Source organism: Montipora capricornis, chromosome 1 (genome assembly GCF_036669925.1).
Source record: "Montipora capricornis isolate CH-2021 chromosome 1, ASM3666992v2, whole genome shotgun sequence".
Lineage (NCBI taxonomy): Eukaryota > Metazoa > Cnidaria > Anthozoa > Scleractinia > Acroporidae > Montipora > Montipora capricornis.
This window is the reverse complement of record NC_090883.1, coordinates 50,705,190-50,726,226: the sequence shown is the minus strand read 5'-3', so window position 1 is coordinate 50,726,226 and position 21,037 is coordinate 50,705,190. Positions and strand designations below refer to the sequence as shown.

Here is a 21,037-nt window from a genome sequence, read left to right as displayed (position 1 = left end):
CGGCAAAACTCGAAGAAAAGATGGCGATATTCTGATGTCAGACTCGGAAATAGTAAGTCATTGCTAGCACTGATACTTTCTCTTGTTTTTGGTTTTTGATTTCTCTTTGCTCACGTCAACTGCAATTAGTTGACTTAAGAAAGTCAAGTTAAGAAAATTAAAGACTATTAAAGTACGCCGCCGTCAGACTTTTCCGCAACGTAAAAAACTGTTTCCATAACAGCAAGGGTTTTACCAACATATTTTGAGGCCTAGAGATCATTGCAGGACAAAAACTTCGAGTCAATACATAAGCTGTAATTTTCCTGTCTGAATTGCCGTTGCTTCTGCCATTTTTTATAGGCTAAATTAGATACATTATAGTCTTTTATAGAGGTTTTGATGAAAGTGAGAATCCTAAATGGTGGTTCTATCAAATCACCAAAAGTGTTATGGTCACGTGATATGACGTTATAGTCGCCAAATTCTCAGAACTATACATGCTGTAAATTTCATCGTTTTTCACTAATCGGTAGTCCGTTTTAGCACTGCAAAAAGTTTTCCATTGCCTGACTTCTTTAAATTCGACATTTCTTCATGATGAGATTTGTATATCACTTTAGGGTTAAGGTAATTCCTTAGTATTGCATTGCGCATCCCTACTGCGCACGATTTTCGCGTCATTAGCGCGCGCACATGAGCACGTGCGCATACAAAACGTAAGAGATTTCGCTCAAACTAAACCCGATAACGAAATAAATGCTCCTTTTCTCTCAAACGAGCACGGTGAACCCCGAATTTTTTTTCAGGTATTTGCTAGGAACAGTCTAATAAAGAACATATTTGAAGAAGAAAAACAGAAGTAGAACATGAATTTGTTTTGGAAAACAGTTCCGTACTGGGTGTATTTTACCCAAGGCGAGGACTTCAAGCTAACCACGGAACTGTCCCAAAAAGTGCACTATTCCCACAGCCAGAGAATCAAAGTCGGCGTAAATGAAGCATTACTGCTTATGTAAATAAAAGAAGCTTTATTTTCAAAATAAAATTTTGTGTCTTTGAAGTAACCAAGACTTAATTCTGTATGAAGGTGATTTGAACTTTTAACGCGAAAACAGTAAAAATACCCCATTTTACAAGCCTGCTGACGCGTAAACAAGCACGGTGACCCCATTTTTTTACTGCATTTTTTTAATGTTCATATCACGAATGTTCATTATGCCAAGTTTTCAAAAAAGTTTGATAGTAGAACAATTTCAAGGGAATTACCTTAAGTAAACGCAGTTTTTACGTACTTCCAGTATACGCTATTCGAGAGATTTAGCATAGCGTTTACGGTGAACGGCAAACCACACCCATTCGTTTTCTCGATTGTTACACATCGTGTGCCCTGACGCACCCTGCGAGCAGAGCCTCCTTTTGCCTTTTTCTTTATCGAGGAGGAGAAAAGGAGGCTCTGCCTGAATCGCGTCAGCTCTTTGACACCTCCCACCCAGCCACTCATTAGGTGGCGATTTTTAAAATGTCATAAGGGTGCAAGGATAGTGCAGGGGTGAGAGCACTCGCCTCCTATCAATGTGGCCCGGGTTCGATTTCCGGACTCGGTTTCATGTATGGGTTGAGTTTGTTGGTGCTCTACTCTGCACCGATTGTTTTTTTCTCCAGGTACCCCGGGTTTCCATCTCCTCAAAAACCAACATTTGATTTGAGTGGAGTTCATTTGTTGATTTCAGTTTACAGAATCCCCAATTAGTGTCTTAGAGCTAGAAGTCTTGACACTCAAATAAAATTCCTTTCTTTTTCTCAGTTCCAAATTATTTCGTCCCTGTTTGGATAATGAAATTAAAAATGTAATTACTTGTTTATGAGAAATAATTCGACAAATAAATACAACGATTGTATGTGTTGTTTGAATTTTTTTAATGGTCGATAATGATAGGTATTTTACATGAAAACGTTGTTCATTATATTAACACTGAACATTTTTCAAGAGACTCATAACTTCTGCTCACGTCAAATCGACAGAATCGACATTCAACCAATTTCTACACCTTCTTTCATCATGCAGCGTAACTCGGTTACTTTGATTCTATCCAAATTTGCATTTCGCAAAAGGGTCTGCAATGGATTTTGGCCGGCATGTTGAGCACAAGTATACAAGTATTAATTATTATTAGAATATTGTTAATTCTTCTGCGACTTCGTCGGCGTCGTCGTCGTCGTCGTCGTGCGGACGCGCCCACGAGAAATACTGCTAGCCATGATTACCATGAGAAAAGCAACTTATGGGTTTTTATGAGTATGGCACTCCTCTTGGTGGCCCTGTGGGCCGCCAAGTCTATTAACAACAATGACAATGACATGACTTTCGTGGTCGTAATAATTATTCATGTCCCTCGATACATCTTTTTCACCCTGGCTACTCTCGGATGCAAATTATGCCATTCGGCAAACAAATAAACAACATGCTCTCAAAAAATCAAGTTAATGTCGTAGTAAATATCAACACTGAAGAGAAACTGAGGGCTGCCATGGTAACCAAAAGGTTTTTGTTGCACAGTCAACTCGGGGTTAAAGCAGAAATCTTTGGATGGGAATTAGAAAAGAAAACCCCTAGATTCTGCCATGCTGGAAAATGCTTTTAAAGTGTTAGAGCACTAGTAAAACTCAACACCTAGCACCATCCTTATTTGAATTCGTTAATCGCCTTTAAGACCCTCTGGGATTTCGAAATTCCTTGACTGCTTTTCCCGTCTGCACTTTCGTCAAGTCTTGTAGCGCACAACATTACTGAACAAGCATTTGAAATAAGATAACCGCGTCATCTTCAATAATCTTATTCAACATTCTCGTCTTTGATGTTGTCTTTAGAACTTCCTTCTTGGCTGCGATCCTTGATTTCTTGTTGCTTAGCAATTTTCTTTTCATTCTGTTCCAACGCCTCCTTTGCGCTTCCACTGTCCTGCTCGGTGGTTTGTTCGTTCCCAGACCCCTCACTGCCTATAACCTCGTCCCGCTTTCCGGCGATCCCACAGCATTCCTCCGGGCAGTAAGTGAAACAGTTTCGCTTGCAGGGAAGTGGACACGAGGCTGGCGGCTGGGCAGCTGTTTCAAGAACAGACGGCTGGTACATAGGTGGAGCCGGAGTGACCTGAGAAATTATTGTCATTTCATTCAATTTTCTGGAGTGAATTGGCACTATTGTCTATTTTAGCATAGAATGCCGAAAAGAGACAAGATTACGTACGCTGTTAAATGAACCAAGGCCTGCAGAAGGAATAGCGTTCTCTCCCACTAGACTTAACCGATTAGAGTGTAATGTGAGGTGCTATAGCTAGTTAGGGTTACTTCATTAGTAAAGCATTCTACGTCTTAGCGGAAGGTCATGAATACTCTTCATCAAATAAGAAACGAATTTTACAATTTTGCAACTATAAGTCATTGCTTGCAACAATGAAAAAGAACCCCGCATATATATGGGATAAGCCATTGCAATGACTTACCTGAGTCGGATAAGCTGCGGCCGGATTCATTTGGCCCTGCATCTGGGTCATCATGTTTGGGTCGCAGCAACAGCAATCTTGGCTCATGGAGCATGCCTGTGTACACGGGTCCATGCAGTTGCCTTGACAAGGAGTCCTGTCTGAGCTTTGATCATTTGCGTACTTGTAGGTCCAGTTGTAACCATTGAAAGTCAAATCAATGGCGTTGTAGTTTGGAGAAGGTGCTTGTTGTGGGGCAACTGTGGAGCAGTAACGTGGGCGTTAGGCAAACATTTGTCATTTCTGAGTATATATGGTAAGTAAACCTTATCACGCAGCTTTACTTCACAGTACTGGATTACCATTACTATTTATAAAATAATTAGTATAGTACGGGCACTCTCATTGGTCAATAGCTGTGTTTAGATGAGAGTATGGAAATACGGCTGTGACATCACACGAATTTTGACTGGTTGTGTTGTTAGACGCGCGTTTTGATTCGCTGGTAGGAAATATGACCTTGTCCCAATCAGTTTACGGTATTATCTAAATTTAGAATAAATGTCCCGCCAAATAATGGCCAATCAGATTCGGCCTAATGTTCGCAACTCTCCTGATTGGTCCGAAACGAAGTAGCCGCACGAGGGATTGTACGTGCTAAATGCAAAATCGCGCGCGGAACGCGATGCCGCTGCATTTTGTTCCTGCAAACATCTAGCAGTGACCATTCTAAAAGTAGACAATACCGTAAACTGATGGGTCTCATTCCACCGCAGATCGAGAATTACGGGTTATGAACTTTTGTGTACATAAATGAGTGATTTGCAATTGAGTAAATTGTACCGAAAAAAGACTTCTGTATATGATTGCTCTTAGTAAAAGTTTATAACTACCTGGTGCTGGTGGGCGACTATAGCTAGGCTGCGGTGCTGCTGGAGGTCTGTTGACATCCTGAACATGCGCGTGGTGATAATGTTGGGGATAATGTTTTTTGTGATGTACAATACGATGATGAAATTTCTTTATGTGGTGAGGTTTCTTGACTTTTTTAGGCTGAAACTTCTTTGCTTTCGGCTTCTTTTTCTTAACAACGGGTGTGACGATATAAGGGATCTTGAAGTTTACAAGAAAGGAGCCATCCTTATTCTTTTTTGGCTTGTTAGCTTCGGGTTTATGGGTTAGTACTTTCTTTGCACCAAGGTGAAGAAGTGATATTTCTGTGGAGACATCAAACACAATACTCTTAAATTTAGTCATGATCATGAACTCCTGAAATGAAGTATCCTGTATCTTAAATCTTATACTTGGTGTTTTTTGCTTCAGAAAGCGTTGAAAAAAAGTTACTTTAACGGCAACTACATCGGTTAACTAAAACGAAAGATTAAATTGAGCAAAAGAGAAAACATGGCACGCATCGTCTTTCACATTATGTTACTGAGGGTACATTTGGGTCCATTTGTGTTATAGTTGGGAAGTCTAGCTCTCATAAATCATTATTCGTTAACACAGTTCTCGAGGCTGACCAATTACATCTCTTTATGGCCGCGTTGTCTTCCTAGCTCATCTATTATTTTTAGGTTCGATTGCATTTATTTATTTATTAAGAGATTGTTAGATTGTAATTTAGTAGTTATTGTTTATTCTTTGTAAATATATATCATTATTTATTTCTTTGATCGTGAGCGGGCGGTATCCTGAGAATCCTGCAATCTGATTGGTTCCGGGAGCAGGCAGTATTTTCCTATCTCCTGACCACAGTCATGGTAACCAACTACGCTAAGCGCAGAGTGAAGTTGCGAATTGAAAAAAATGGCTTCTTCTACATTTCGCCAAATTTGTTGACTTTTGAAAGCGAAACTTCACACAGTGTAAAAATATTCCTGACCGATTAATTTTATTGTACATTTGTTGACATGTTGATGAGACAATGTGTAAAATAAAAACATGACTTTTCCAGTTTTTCTTAGTAGTTTCTCCTACCTTCTAAAAATAGAATTTAGAAATAAATAAAAATGTTATTCACCGGCCTTGGTTGGTTCGTATTGGGAAAAACTGTGCCCTATGTCTCGAGACCTCGGGCACAGTTTTTCCCTGCCAATACGGACCTCCCGGCCGGTGAATAACATATATTTATTATGTTTTTGTTAAGCGCTATTCAGAGATCTTTCTCTTTGTTGTAAATAGCGCTATATAAGAAATAGACTGATATTATTGTATTAATGACGCAATTTTTAACATCTGATTTCAATGGATGCAATTCCACTGTGTTTAGGATTGTTTCCGCTGAATAATATTTTTGTGCACATCGTTTTCTTTATCATTCATGATCACGAGAGACGTTGTCGTAGCTGGGTCCTGCAACCCCTTCCGGGTACCACAATTTCCTCTGTATCTTGAAGACGACGAGCTTTTAAGCCTTCAAGACTGATTTTTCTGAGACGAGAGGAGCTTTCGAGGAACGAGCCGCTGACCCGATTCTCGAGGGCGCGAAATGGTGTAAGGAACGGTTACAAAGCAGGTTATACAGACCTAAACAAAATGGTCACTGTTTTGAAGAAAACTTAATCGAGTTGTGTTTCAGGGTAAGGTCTCTCTTTGACTGCCTCCCTAAGCTGGAATATAGATGTGGGCATTATCATTTAATCAATCAGTCGATTTAAATACCAGAAAAGAACCACTTGGACCGCCCACGGAGGAAAACGGACCGCTTCAATGATCCGTCTTTGAGAAGAAGTGAGGTTTGAATTGATTTCGTTTTGGTGGAATGCTTTCTCCTTTACTTATGTAAATGCGAAGTAGTTAGAATTAAACAAAATATTTGATGTGCATGAGAAAGGCGGTGGGTATTTTGAGTTTGTTATGTAAATCAACTGTCGACGTTTGAGTTGACTTGAGATACTTCCGGTCAGTGTAAAATGCAGGCTGCAGACTGCAGACCGGGTCTAAAATGCAGACTAAGGTACAAAAAAGGCCTCGGCCCAGGCCTAGGACAAGGCCTTAGTCTGCATTTTAGACCCAGTCTGCACTCTGCAGTTCGCATTTTGTACTGACCGGAGATACTTCATAATCTATAATTATGCTGCACCTCGGTATTGTTTTCTGACTAAGTGCTTTTGTTTTTGTTCTTTGCCTATTGTTTTTTCAACCAATCCTGAGAAGTCTAGCAAATGGCGCCGAGTGACACAATATGAAAGCGCTAAAATTGTTTCGAGGGGGAAAATTAACAGTCAATTTTGCAGTTATGTTCCTCAGTGACCAGTCCTTTGCTTGATAGGTCTCATAATTGGGAACAATCGTAAAACGAAGTCAGTACATACATACGTACACACATAAGCTTTATTTAGACATATGTATATGCAATTGAAATAGGGAAGATATCATTGATGTTACCTATTGTCAATAATTTGGCAACCATAGTCTCATTGGCTGTCGAAACAAAAGGTCTTTTGTTCCTGTGGTTAGTACACTTGAATAACAAAAGCAATGTTTGTAAACATATATCTTCCCCATATGTTCATCCGTCGAGACATGTAATGATCATGATAATGATGAGCTTGACAATGAAACTAAATAAAACTATGGTAAGTAAGGAGTAAATCCAGTGACCATGGTACTCATTAACAATAGTTTGGCAATGAGTTCTTTAAGAAGTTGGGACCTGCAAGGGATCGAAATTGAAGAGGTTTTACACCACCTGGCGTGTCTGTGTCTTTTAAATTACAAAATCTATTTGGCGACTTACCTTTTTCTTTGTCAGATTGGATCTTTTTTGTCCTTTGCTTAGCATGATGACCTGTGCGTGAGAATACCAACATTATTAACTGGTAAGTCTGCATTCATGGAATGATTCAGTTAAAAAAGTTTAAGAATTCTGCAAGAAGCCCTTACACAATCTTCGCATGTCGAACGAATCCACTACTGACTAACTAATTCCAACATGGTTTGCTAGCTCAAGTGGTTGTGCCGTGCAGCGGCAGGTACATTTAACACAGGTCATTGTTTTACCAATACAGAAAGAATCTTAAACATTCAATAAAGCTAAACGTAGGCACAATTAGGCCTAGTTTGTAGGCCTAATGTTAGCATTGGTGAACGGTTAGGAGTGTCTCTGTATTGGCAAAACAAGGACCTGGGACTTTGGAGCTGTGTTTTGTACCTGCGCGCTGTGCAGTGTGCATCATGTATAGTAGCACTACACGGCTCAATTAGGTTGAGTTCTATTCAAGGCAACCTTTTTTCCATGTTTCCCTTGTTATTTCTCAAGTTGTTCAGTCCATTAAAATGAACATTGTCCTCTTCTGAAGGTCGACACAATTCACCATTCAAAATAAATGACTTCCGTATATTTCTAATGGTCAGTCATTTAAGGACTTTATTGCACTGCCGGTTACTTATAGTTTCTCTGAGAAAAAAAAGTGCTGTCTTTGTAACGGTATTCACAATGGTTCTACTTTCCTGACTCCTCGACCTTTTGTTAACAGAAGGTGACATATACCCAGTACTGTTGAAATACGGCTTGTTTCACAGTGTTTTAACTAACATTGATATTGACATAGGAAATATGTATACAAATATTATATAAGGAATTGTTATGTTATTAAAGTGACAGAACGCGAGAGAAAGTTAAAGATACCGGTCTCAAAGTTATGACAATTTCTTGTGTTCAATTACATATTTAACCATTTACTGTTTCACCAGCTAAATACCAGGTTTTAATAAACTTGAGTTTAGCCAGAAAATTTTCATTGTACATATCACAAGAAACAACTCGGAATATTGTTCTATCATCAATAGCAACATGATATTCATCATAAAGCATTTTAGGTTCAACCGCACATAATAGTGTTCTCGAGGTAACAACCAAAGGTCGTCTTGTTTGTGGAACATTTAGCTCACTGTTAGAGCGTCCGAACTAGTAATCGGAAGGTCGTAGGTTCGACTCCTGCAAAGGAGCACTTGGATTTTTTCCGAGTATCCCCGAGTCACCACTGACGAGTCTCCAATAGTTCCGAGGTAGAGCATCCGAACTTAGTAATCGGAAGGTCGTAGGTTCGACTCCTGCAAAGGAGCACTCTGATTTTTTCCGAGTATCTCCGAGTCACCACTGACGAGTCTCCAATAGTTCCGAGGTAGAGCATCAGAACCAGTAATCGGAAGGTCGTAGGTTCGACTCCTGCAAAGGAGCACTCTGATTTTTTCCGAGTATCTCCGAGTCACCACTGACGAGTCTCCTATAGTTCCGAGGTAGAGCATCCGAACTTAGTAATCGGAAGGTCGTAGGTTCGAATCCTGCAAAGGAGCTCTCGGGCAACGGCCGACGCACGTTATATTGAGGCAATGGACACATTCGAAATCTCTTCATGGTGTAATGCTGAAATTATCCGTAATGCTTGAACGAACGGGTTTCGGAAAGCTGTTCAGTAACAAATATGATACGTGTAGAACCTTACCTACAGCGTCGTTTAGAAAATCTGTGACTTCCTTGGCGGCGTCACTGACCTTCTTACCTTTAGAAAGAAAAGCAAACTTTGTTAAAAGAGATTAACTTAACGGTACACAGCCTCCGCATTGACTATGTTAGAAATGAACCGACCGAGGTCGATGTTCGACTAAACGTTTGCGTTGGTGTCAACAAGGCTGGAAATCCAACGATGTAGTCCCAAGCTAGTAGGGTCCGAAGGATACACGGCGTTTTGTTACAAATTTTAAGTAATTTGCGTAACTATACAAACAGCGACAGCGAACTACTGACTGATACATTTGAATGTTTATATATATAAATACATTTTCATTCTTTTAAAAGGAAAAATTTTATCAACAACTACCACCATTTGCCCTTGACTCTCACAAAAGACACCAAACTCTCGATTGCGGCCCTCACTTGGAAGACATCAGTGAGACGCAGAGAGGTTGTAGCGGTTTGGAAAAGGTAGCTGGTGTAGCTATCGTCCTTGGGAGGGAACAACAAGTCCAGATGGATGTAGGAATAAGAGTGGCTATGTTAATAGTGTAAACAGTGCCTCATAAGTCACATAAGCCAAAAACAAAACCATTGATAGGGGCTTTTCGGAGCCAATAGGCTGAGTTAGCAACAGAACGGGAACCTCATTTTACGACGGCGCGCGCAAAAAAAATGTCCATGTTCGGATCAGATTAAAGTAGAATCCAGACTATTCCGCGCGCTTGCACGTCGTCAACTGAGTTTCCCGTTCTGTTGCTAAATCAGTCTAATAAAACGAACAGAATGGGAAAAAAAAAAAACAACTTTAAGAATCACGATTGACTGGAGGAAAACCAGTTGGCTATCTACAAGTGACGGAGAAGTTGAACCAGGGACTACCAGGTCCACCTCAACTAGAGGTCAGGAAGCGTCTTGAACCCGGAATGTCCGGAGCTCAAGGCAAGCGCCCCAACGACTGGACTGAATAGTATTTAAATGCTTGACTGGTGACTGCGCGCTATTCAATTAATCTTGAGACTGCAGGACCCAGACGTATTTCACCCTTTATTCATTGGTTATTAGATCTCGATGCTGGAAATCTCTGTGTGATTTCTTGACCTTGAGATATCTTTTTGCACACGTACGCTTCCTTAGTGACCGCAATCTCTTCATTGTGCCTGTTATACGCAATAAGAGGTTCAATGAAAGTTTTACGTTTTTTTCTTCTCATTCGTTGGTCCGCCACCGTTCTCCCATAGCCGAAAGTATCAACACCTCACTTCACTGTTTAGACTAAGGCATTTGATTGCATGTTAAAGCCGTTAGTTATTGCATCCTGTTTGTCTTATTCTGAGCTCACCTATTTTTGCGTCTAATAGCTTTAGGACGGCTTTTCCAGCCTCTTGTTCTACGTTGTGATAATCAACATTGCCTCTCTTGCTACCTGGCACAACTGCACGTGAAAACAAGAATCAGTAGTCAGCGAATTTTTATGAACTTTAAAGTCTACCGGTACATTTTAACGTCATAAACATTCCTTAATAGTAAAAGGCGCGGCACATATAGCCTTTGGTAGCAAATTTGAAATTCGCAGTTTACTCAGTCAAACATAATCACCGAAAGAGCGCCTGATGACTGATGCAGACAGAGCACCATTGGTACGACTTCAGGAGAGTCAAATTTGGTTCAGTGGAAATTACTACTAAAAAAATATTCCAAGAATTCTGGTGGTTTACTGGAATGCTCTTTTATCAGAAACTGTCATCGTTCCTCTAATAATCGAAATTAATTTTCTAGTAATAAAAGAACACTTATGCGACTAGGGTGTTCAACTGAATTATCTGTCATTTCGCATTGGTAAGAAACATGGGGAAGTTAATATGCAAATTCATTCATTCTTGCTGGACTTTGTTGGCATCTTACTACAGGATAATTTTCGAGATTTTCAAGACTTGCAATTTAAAGAGTTTCGTTGTCAAAAATATCCCGAGAATGTCGCAAGCACTGAATCGTGATCGGAGCACAACACTTGAACGGTTCCCTCGAACGGCAGGTACTTATTATCAAGAAAAGTGTTTTTCATGTTGTCAACGTTCACATAACAAATTCGGCTTCATTCTCGGGAGTTTAAGCTCCTGGAGCAAAGAAGAAAAATATTTTACCTTTAAGGTTATTTAACGCTTTACCCTTCTCGTCTTTAAAATCACCGGTGTCATCATTGGAAGCACTTAAGGACAATCTTGAACAGCAAATCACGACAAGGATGCAGTAAAACACACAATCCATCCTGTTCGATTTCACTCGGATACAGTACGAAACGTAATTGCACTTCGAGGCCGACACTGTATATTTACCCTATCTGCAGAAAATACTACCCTTCAAACGATCATTTCAGAAAAATCAAAGGTAAATTTCCAGTTATTTTATGACCGAGTCACACTGGTCGATCAGCCACAAAAGGTTAATTTGAATTAATAATTTACCTTTGAATTTCTTCAGTGTGGGACACCCGCTTTGTTGCTCGATTGTTGGAACCAATCGCAAATTAGATTTCTTTCTTTAAAGAAAAAACTTGCTTGGAAATAAGTAAATTATTGACAATTTTCGATTTTGGTGTTCAAAAACGGTCAAGATAGATTTTATGGCGTAAATTTTCTAGTTCCACCTTTCTTCCTTGGGCTGATATACAAAGACGACTCCTAAGTTCCTTATAGGAACAAATTGAATAATTACGTGTAGACAGAGAGACCACAAAATTTGAAGAGGAGATAAAGAAATGTAGTGATAGCGAAAAAAGATTTGATAAACTGTCTTGGATATCGTTTAGTACATTGGATTCTTTGCTTTCAGCTCTTGTATCGCTTGCTCGCATTACTTAAAAACGCTTGACTTATTGCCACTTAAATGTGATACCGGCCATAAATTGGAAATCGCATAGTCTATTTTTGGCAGTTATCTTAGTTGAAATACGTTTGAGACTGGTACCGACGTTGCTACGGAGTGTTTTAATTTACTTTTCCCAGCGAAAAATATTCTTTGGTCAGAACATTGTCCGGCGTTGAGTTCCTAAAGCTTCCTGAAATTTCAAATGCCGTTGGGTACAAAAACTACGGTGGTTTGCGAAACAGGTAGGAATAATATAAATTCCTTCAAGGTTTCCTGTTATGTTTTGTTTTTCGAAAACTTAAGTAATCCCTGAAAAGCATTACTTGGTTCTTCAATTTGTATACCGCGGGGACCTTCCCAATTGAAAATTATGCCACGCATGTGCAATATATTTGTTCTCAAGAATTTATTTTTTTACGGTCTGGCTATTTTCATGATTTTAAATAATCCTGGGGTAAGACGGTGATCGGAACCCCTTGTTAGATATGTCGATCTTGAAAGCTATTTTTGAGTTTTGACTTTGTCCGCCCATTCATGAGTCTCCTCTAGACCTTGGTAATGATATAACTTAATCGAGGGGTATTTTATGAAGCTGGGCATCACACCCACCGCATATGTTGTGACCTAAGCGTTTTCTATTTATGTTCAATTAAGACGCTTCCGGTTGCTAGTGGTGTTGATGTGAGATCTTTTTAGCATTACTTCAATGTTTCTTGTACTACTTCTTGGAGATTTAATTCGTTCCTTGGCAATCATTCTTTCCCGGCAGACTGATTAGAATAGATGATCAAATTGGGAGAGCGTTCACATCAGCGTCAAATCACATGTTTTCGTCCAAACTATCCTTTTTCAACTTTTTTTTTCATGTAGCACTGAAGTGGAAAATATGTCGAACTGATTTTCATATCAACGCCACAAAGCGACGTTTTGTGAAATTTTTGACAAAACATTTCGAAAACTTACATTCCATGTTATCAGTGAAATGGGGAGGTTTTCGAAATCGTTTACTGATTGAGCACATATTTGCAACAGTTTTTCAAACATATCTTATTTGCTGCACTTGGAGCAATTTATGAAGTCTGAAAGAGTCACTCATTCGGTGAGGTATTGCAGGCGTTATTAGTTCTGTTGTTGCATAGTAGTGGCATTTTTTACAGCCATCGAAATCATGCGTGCTTAGGCATTAGATATTAACACAAGCTCATGAACTTGAAGCGTTTAACTTTGGTTCAGAGCTGGGGTTTTTTGAGTTTAAGAATTTCCTGATTTGGATGTCACGGTAACGTAGATCGCGCATATTTGTCCATATTTGGGCGTAAAATTTGTTGTCCTAAAAGCCCCACGCGGTTCAAGGTCACGTGCTTCTGGCATTAAGGACGTTCGCGCCCAAAATGTTCCCACGTAGAGATTTGTTTTAAACTTGCCACGCAGAAAGTTAATGATCTACTTTTGCCAAAAAGGCAAAAAAAAAAAAAAAAAAAAAAAAAATGGGGGGTCACCGTGCTCGTTTTCGAGATCATGAGGTGCACTTTTAGAAGATTGCGTTATTTTAAGACGATCTTAGCTTACAACTGTCAGCAATAAAAAAGCTACTTTAGTGAAATTTAGATCAGGTAAACGTACTCAATTAAACATAACTAATATAACTAAATCAACTTTTGCAGCTGATGTCTTTTTCTGAGGTGAAATAGACCTTGAAAAACGATACATATTAGTCTAAGAAAGAAAACTTCGGTCACACCAGAGCATAAAAGGCGAAATATTTGTAACTTTTCACGCACAGATTTTTTTGTTTTTTGTTCAAATGGACAAAATTAGAAAAGGAAGTGATCTACGGTAAGAAAAATAGGGGTCACCGAGCATTCAAGAGAGTAAAATCGCTGCGAAGTTCTCAAAGCGATGGTATATTCGCACTTTCACGTCTTTGCGTGACATTTCTCAGAAGACCTGGGTCCACAGCTATCCCATGATGCACACGCTTTCACGTTCCGTTCTTGTGGAAATGTTTGCACCTTTAGCATCGTGTTTACCTTCGTGGCCTGCGATGCATGACGTGTGCGTGACAATAGCAATGGGAGCCAACGTCCTTAAATGATGCTCTTTTTCGTCGTTTTGGCTGCAAGGATCTCTGCTTGAGTTATTTTCATTACTTTTACTTGCAGATAATCATAATAATAATAATAATAATAATAATAATAATAATAATAATAATAATAATTTATTTCACTTACTTACATTAAAAGAAATAGAGATGATTGATAATAAAAAATTCAAAATTCTATAAAATTACGAATTCCATGATGCAGAGATATTAAAATCATACAATCGAATTATACTAATGACGGCTAAACCAGTGTCCATTAAAACGCCCCGAGTATAAAAACATATAGACCGTGTATCTCAAATATCCGCACTAGCTACATTTATTTTACAGTCTAATGATTGCTCTATCTTGCTACGAAACGGCGTTCGCGAACCTCTAACGCATGCATGTACCGATCTTAAGAGTTCAAACGAAATCTGTGTCCTGAGCCAAGTGATTACAATATGATAAGGCTCGGTATCTTTCTGCGCTATCTTGTCTGCGAGATGCTTTAAGAACCGCTGACACTCGTTTCCCATTCCGCCATTACACTAAAGGCGTAAACGAACCCATTTCTACATCTAACACCCGCTGCTGGTACTTGCGCTTCTTCTCTTCTTCTTGCTCCTTGAACACTTCCGATGTTGGCTTGCTCTGGTAACACTTGGAGTTGACGTGCGTAACTCTTACATCAAAAAATGCCGTAACTCCTCTTGCCCAGAACCCTCCCGCTTTGATGTCCAACCTTGCCTCAGAACTTGTAACAGCGCTCCTCAAATGAAATCGCTCATTGTCCAGGGGTTGAAGGCGTGGTTCGATTTCGACATTATTGCAGATCTTGTCGATGAATGTCGTTAACAAGTTCCGTACACCATCATGTCTCTGCGCTACAAACCCCCCCCCTTTTTACAAGAGAGGGCGTGGCCAACGGTGAATTTATCCCCACATACGCAATGACTTGGTAGATCGGCTAAGGGCAGGTCATAACGCAAGCGTAGCGAGTCTCTGAACTCTTGCTTGTTCAGGGCTAAACCCTGGTCTGCGAGGGGCATCGCATTCAGCCATGAACTTGCGCCCTTGTCTCTCGATTGATTGACCAGTCGCAGCAGGTCTGGGGAGAGGCTTGAATCGATGCTATCCATTTTCTCTTTGGCACTTGCTCTCTTAAGTAATTGTTGATGCCTCTTTAGCTCCTCCATAGATCTTTCTCCTGGCACCATGATGGAACTCTGTGATGTAATAGAATCTACGTGAGCGGTGGTTAATAGTCTCGAGGCAGCAAACTGCTGCGGTGCCTCGGATCTCAGATCAGGAATGCTTAGACCCCCTTGACCCGTTGCTAAGGTTGCAATAACAATAATGATGATGATGATGATGATGATGATGATGATGATGATGATGATGACTTATCCTGTACCTGCAATCGGCGTCAAAATTGTTGAGACTCTCTTATGCATTAGAGTCGATTTCAAGCTCGGTGCGAAAATGGCCCCCTCCCCCGCACCCCCGGGACAATGTTGTGTTTTTTTCTGTTTTCTACGAGCCTTGTCGACAGCGGTACAACATTGATTAGGGTGGGGAAGGGAGGGGTATCCCGGAAACGAACTTTTTGAACAAGTTTTCTCAGCAAACAATGAATGTGTCGTTGCCAGTGTGCTCTGCTGGCATGTTCGGTCCGAAAATGGCCCCTCCCCCGCACCCCCTGGACAATGTTGTGTTTTTTCTGTTTTCTACGAGCCTTGTCGACAGCGATACAACATTGATTAGGGTGGGGGAGGGAGAGGTATCTCGGAAACGTACTTTTTGGCAAGTTTTCTTTGCAAGCAATGAATGTGTCGTTGCCAGTGTGCTCTGTTGGCAACTGTCTCAACTAATTTTGTCGCCGATTGTGGGTAGATGTAAAGAAGGCATTCGACTCTGTCTCACACCAGTGGATCACCAAAACTCTTGAAATGCATGACATAATGCAGACCTCATCCATCTTATTAAGTCTGTTATGAAAACATGGAACATCAACGTGGAAGTAACCACTAACAAGGGAAAAGAAACCATTGGCTCCATCAAAGTCAACTGGGGAATTCTACAAGTAGACTCTCTTTGTGTGCGACTTTTCACTCTATCACTTGACCCAAATGGAGTACGGAAGAAACGTGAAGCTTATCACCATAGTATTTGACTATCTTGGTGCATAATATAAACACCTAGACAAAGAACTGAATATGCTATTTGGGCCGAAAGTAGCAAGGTTAACAATTGAACGGTCCCAGAAATGGGTTATTTCATAAAACTGTGTCTGTAGTGCATGTAGTTATGTTAATATATGCACTGAGTGATTTTACCAATAAAGTCTACCATAATAATAGTTAATGCTAACGATAATGGTAATGATAATATTTCCTTATTTTAAAGGGGCATAACTTCTAATTTCCCTTAATTTTATGTGAAACCCATAGGTCATAAAACGCATTTTCTGCTGACACTGTTAAAGTGCTACTATGACCAAACAATCAATTTCTATTTTCCTCTGGATTTCAAAACTATGTTAATTAACTAAACAGTAACTGACCCAAGTTTTTAAGACTTGATTTGAAAAAAGAGACCTGTTTATTTTAACTGGAATTTTCCTATTTAATGGTCCGCCATTACTAACTTTAATATCTTGAGATAGCTGGATCGAGGAGAAAATGACGTCAAAGACTCAATAGTTTAAGGACGTTCGCGCTAATTGTTTGTGCGCAACGTAACTGCGCAGGTAACGCGACTGTAATATGTCACGCATTACTTCGAGCATTAGTGAAGTTGAGGTTTGAAAACCTTTGCAGAAACCGTGGTCGATAAGTCTTGCACAGCGTTGGATAAGAGAAGATCGTGATCAGTCAAAATTGATTAAAAATATTTAGGAAAGTCAAGTAGACTACTGCACGACTGATGTTCGCGTTGTTTTTATCAGTCGTGCACTAGTCTACTTGACTTTAATAAATATTGTTCAAGCATTAGTTAAAATAACATGGCGACAAAAACGCCGGGGAAAAACATTCCAGAGCGGCAAAAGAATGGCACATTTATTTCCGAATCATCATGAAACGTTAAAGAGAAGTGAGCGGGAGGATGGAAAAGCTCTTTAAATGGTAGCTGCTGATCGAGCAGTGGCTGAAAGTTTGGAAAACTCGAGGACGAACCGTTTTGTAAATTTAAAGGGGCTGTTTCTTTTTTTAATGTTTTTATTACCCTACGAACTTAAGTTCAAGATGAATATATGTTTTTGAAGTTCTTTTCCTTTACTTTCGTGAAAATAGAGCAGTATTTTCGTCCTCGTCGGCTTGAATAGTCCGGACCTGCGTGGAAAAAACCAGCGATTAAATTTCACAAAAACCACACTCCACAAGACGAGCATGACGGCAATGGAGAAATATTATACAAAACACTAACCAAATGAAGATGACGACTGCTTAAAACTTCGTTGCTTTGCTCGAGAAAGCTTTGTTTTGGGGTAAAAACCTTTCATCCCTTCAACGATCGATCCTCTCTTGGGTTCCAGTCCTTCCCCGACAGGTCACGCAAAAACGTGACAAACGAAGTTTTCCAAGAGTTTCGTAAAATCACATCGATTTTACTCCCTTGGATCATCGGTGACCCCTATTTTTTTAATCATGAATCACTTACTCTACTTACTATCTACAAAATATGATAAAATGAAAAAAATCTCACCGTAAGAAGTTATCTTTTTTTTTAATTTTCTTTCCTCGTGCCATCGAATTCCGGTAGTGGTTGCAACGGATAGAGGTTACGAAAACGCTCGTCCAGGATGAACTCTACTGTTAACCACATCCCTAGCGGCATGAAATTATCTTAAAATCCCACCCCTAAAAACCTATGCACGGAAACCTTCACTCTAACAGTTTATTTTTAGGATTTTCGATGGATGAGCAGATAAGGCTACCTTTCGTTATTATGACAGATTTATCGAAATTAAGGCATTTTTCCACTGCCATTTTCTCCGAAACAAAGTCGGTGACCCCCAATTTTTTTTTTATTTTTGGGGTAAGTACTTTATGACCTAACTCTAGGCGAGAAATGAAGTAAATCTCACCGTAGGAAGATTTTGGCGCGAACATCCTTAAGAGTGCAATGCGTATGTACGCGGCTGAATTAATATGCAGCACGGGAGTTTGAGGGTTTCAGACTTTTAAACTCGTGTTTGCATATACAATAAGCTGCGTTTACACGCTGGAATTGTGAGCCAGTGAGTCAATGACGTCACTTTTCCTAAGATCCAACCCTCTGAGGCCGAATCGGTCAGTTTGGAACATGAGTAATGGCGGACCGTGAAGTCCAGAACTTACACTCAAAGTAAACAGCCTTTGGATAAAAATCAAAGTTCAAAATTTTGCCAGTCAAGTGTTAAGCAATCACGCTTTCAAAATCTAAAGAAAAAAAGGAAGTGATTTTTTGATCATAGTAGCACTTTAAGAAAGGAATTGAATTTACAAAGATTTGATGAAGCCACTGCTCAGACTCGCTCCGTGATCCATAGCTAAGTGTTCCCTTGACCAGAAATTACAATACTTGCATGCGTAAGTAAAGCCTTTTTATTTCTATATCTGAGACAGATCTTTTGATTTACAACTCGGAACATAACCTTTAAGGACAAAGTTTACAAAGTCTGTCTGTATCACAGCTGACTGCTGAAAAACAGTGGAGGAAAACTAGTTGAGAAATTTCCCAACATGCATCATTTATCCTGCTCCAATCGTGTGGAATAGCCTTCCTTTAGAATTAGGAATAAGTACATCTCTTTTGGACGTTGACTCCAAACTCAAAACGTAGCTGTTTAAAGTAGTAGCTTGGTTATTCAGTATCGTTCTTGAGCAATTTTTAGTCGTCTATTTTAATTGTTTTTACGATTAATTATCGCATTATTATTATTATTATTATTATTATTATTATTATTATTATTGTTATAATTATTATTATAGAATTAATGTAATTAGAAATTTTTCTGTAAAGCGGCTTTGGACCCAAGGGAAATGGTGCTATATATAAAACAATTACTATTATTTTTGTTATTATTTTGATGCAGAAAAGCTATTCAGGTGGGAGTCAACTATGACGGTGACCAGAAAAGGTATAACCAGTCCCAGGTTAATACCACGACGGTCATGACAGCTAATAAGTTTTGATCCAGCGGTAGGCCATCTGGGCTATAGTCATTTTCCAGTTCGTTCCATGTGTCGTAAGAGGTGAATAAGTGACAGTGATCTATTATGAAAGTAGTTTTTGCATTGCGAAGCAGTTTTTGAAGTAAAACTAAGAGTAGACCCATGCCTCTTACAGCTCAGTCGTGGGTCCAAGTAACTGCTAGTTTTTCTAACTTCAAGAAACTTGTATGGCACGGGGAGAGCAATATTTCGAGTTGAAAATGGTAAATTGTGTTTATTTTGGATGGGAAGATGTAAATTTTAACCAAAAAATATTTAGGCTAAGGTGCACATTAAAGCAAAACATACCAAAGTCATCTCATGGAATTGAAGTTATGAATTGCTTTTCCAATTAAAGTAAGCGCTAAACATGCCCTTAACTTCTCGACCGTGAGGAATAACTAAGAAACAAGACAATACTGTAGTAATAATATTCGACTCTTGAGTCTATTCTGTTTATCACCACTTATCTTAAAAGGTCACTTCCGGGATAGGAGCAATAAAAAGAATTATACCTTTTGTCCCTCCACCTACTAGAAAATTTATAGAATATAAATTACAGTTAATAATACAACCTTTAGCTTATTAGAGTCAAGCTAACAGCAAACAATCATGTATCTGTAAATGCTAGCAATACAGGGGCAAAAAGCTTATTTAGCCTATGGGCCTCATGCGCAGTCAGTTATTGTCCAATCACAGCACTGGCTTTTCCCTCTGTCAATCAAAGCGTGTTTCTCTGTTTGCTTCTGTTCAGTGATTCATTCTGTTCTTCAGCTTTGACAAGAATCACAGTTCCCTCCCACCCTTCCGTTTGTAGTGGTAGAATTTCACAATTACTAGTACTCAAAAGACAATATGGGAAGCCTTAATAGCTATAGTCTACAAAAAAAAACAAAACAAAAGCAGCAACAACATAGTCACAACAATCTTGAAGGACATGAACTCTGGCAGTTTGACTTATTGTCAACTGTCAATAATATATATTCCTTTACAAGATAGCACCTTGTTATTCCTATTGCTAATATTTTGTTGCTCATTAAGAGGTGTTTATATTTGTTAATAGTACAATAAAGTCAGGGTTGGGGATTAAGTGCTCCCATGCTGGTCACACTTTCACCCATAGACTTTTGGTAGCTATTCATTCTGGGGATCGGTACCCCTATAGCTGTGTTGCCATGGGAATGAGTGTTACCCCGGAGGATTATCACCTCCTGTAGGGCATTACTACCCCTTCCGCAGCCAAGGGATTTTCACCCTTGAGAGAGAACTATCATCTCTCTTTGTTGCATAATACTAGCTTTAGACCAACATGTTATGTCAGCTATTTTGCGACTGGATTGCTTAATCCCCTACCCCTTTACCCCACTAAGTGTGTTCATATTCTTGTCTTAGCTAATGGGTTGATAGCATTAACTTCATTATATATACAGTGCATTAATTCAACCTCATTTCGACTATTGCAAACCTGTCTGGGGTATTTGTGGTAAAACGTTATTTGACAGGCTACAGAAGCTTCAGAACAATGCCGCTCGCGTCTTAACCTTATGTAGCTATGATGCTGATGCTAACCGCTTAATTAGACAACTCGATTGGAAAGACTTGAGCACTCAATTTCAAATACAGAAAGCCTTAATGGTATATATACAAGTCTTTAAATGGTCTTGCTTTAAACGGTCTTCTAAATTTGTTAAACGAAATGAAACGCGCTATTCCCTGAGGGACTCTGTTAACAAACTATTTGTCCCGTTTCCGCGAACTAATTTCATGAAAAACAGCTTTAGTTATAGCGGAGCAGTCCTCTGGAACAGCCTTCCCTGTAACGTGAGAGAAGCTAAATATCTAAGTCAATTTAAACGATTAGTTAATCTTCATTTTTAATGTTAGGGTATACACGGCATTTATGAAAAACAGGTTTTAGTTAGATTAGTTGTAGTAAGTTTTTGTATTTTGTTTAGGATAGTTAGGTTAT

At 39.4% G+C, this 21,037-nt stretch overlaps 1 protein-coding gene and 1 long non-coding RNA gene across 3 annotated transcripts; one reads left to right on the top strand and one right to left on the bottom strand.

Moving 5' to 3' along the window:
• Nucleotides 1-1,884: 1,884 nt before the first annotated feature.
• On the bottom strand, nt 1,885-11,364 carry LOC138047519 (uncharacterized). Its single transcript, XM_068894405.1, has 7 exons — nt 11,064-11,364; nt 10,262-10,354; nt 8,912-8,968; nt 7,204-7,254; nt 4,355-4,678; nt 3,483-3,721; nt 1,885-3,130 (listed from the first exon to the last, which is right to left on the bottom strand). The coding sequence occupies exons 1-7, from the start codon at nt 11,185-11,187 to the stop codon at nt 2,816-2,818; spliced, it is 1,203 nt and encodes a 400-aa protein (XP_068750506.1). The 5' UTR covers nt 11,188-11,364; the 3' UTR covers nt 1,885-2,815.
• LOC138047541 (uncharacterized) lies at nt 6,090-21,013 on the top strand. 2 transcript variants are annotated; one of them, XR_011131870.1, is made up of 3 exons: nt 6,090-6,194; nt 7,219-7,285; nt 18,951-21,013. It is a non-coding gene; the product is annotated as an uncharacterized lncRNA (long non-coding RNA). The 2 variants fall into 2 exon arrangements; XR_011131868.1 differs by lacking the exon at nt 18,951-21,013 and adding an exon at nt 11,925-12,012.
• The last annotated feature ends 24 nt before the right edge of the window (nt 21,014-21,037 follow it).

What these genes read in the sequence shown, in the direction of transcription:
- LOC138047519 (XM_068894405.1), bottom strand. Translation starts at nt 11,187, where the DNA reads ATGGATTGTGTGTTTTACTGCATCCTTGTCGTGATTTGCTGTTCAAGA. An exon ending in CCAATCTGACAAAGAAAAAG is followed by an intron (nt 4,679 to 7,203) that starts GTAAGTCGCCAA and finishes ATGTCTCCACAG; the next exon opens with AAATATCACTTCTTCACCTT. An exon ending in TAGTCGCCCACCAGCACCAG is followed by an intron (nt 3,722 to 4,354) that starts GTAGTTATAAAC and finishes ACTGCTCCACAG; the next exon opens with TTGCCCCACAACAAGCACCT.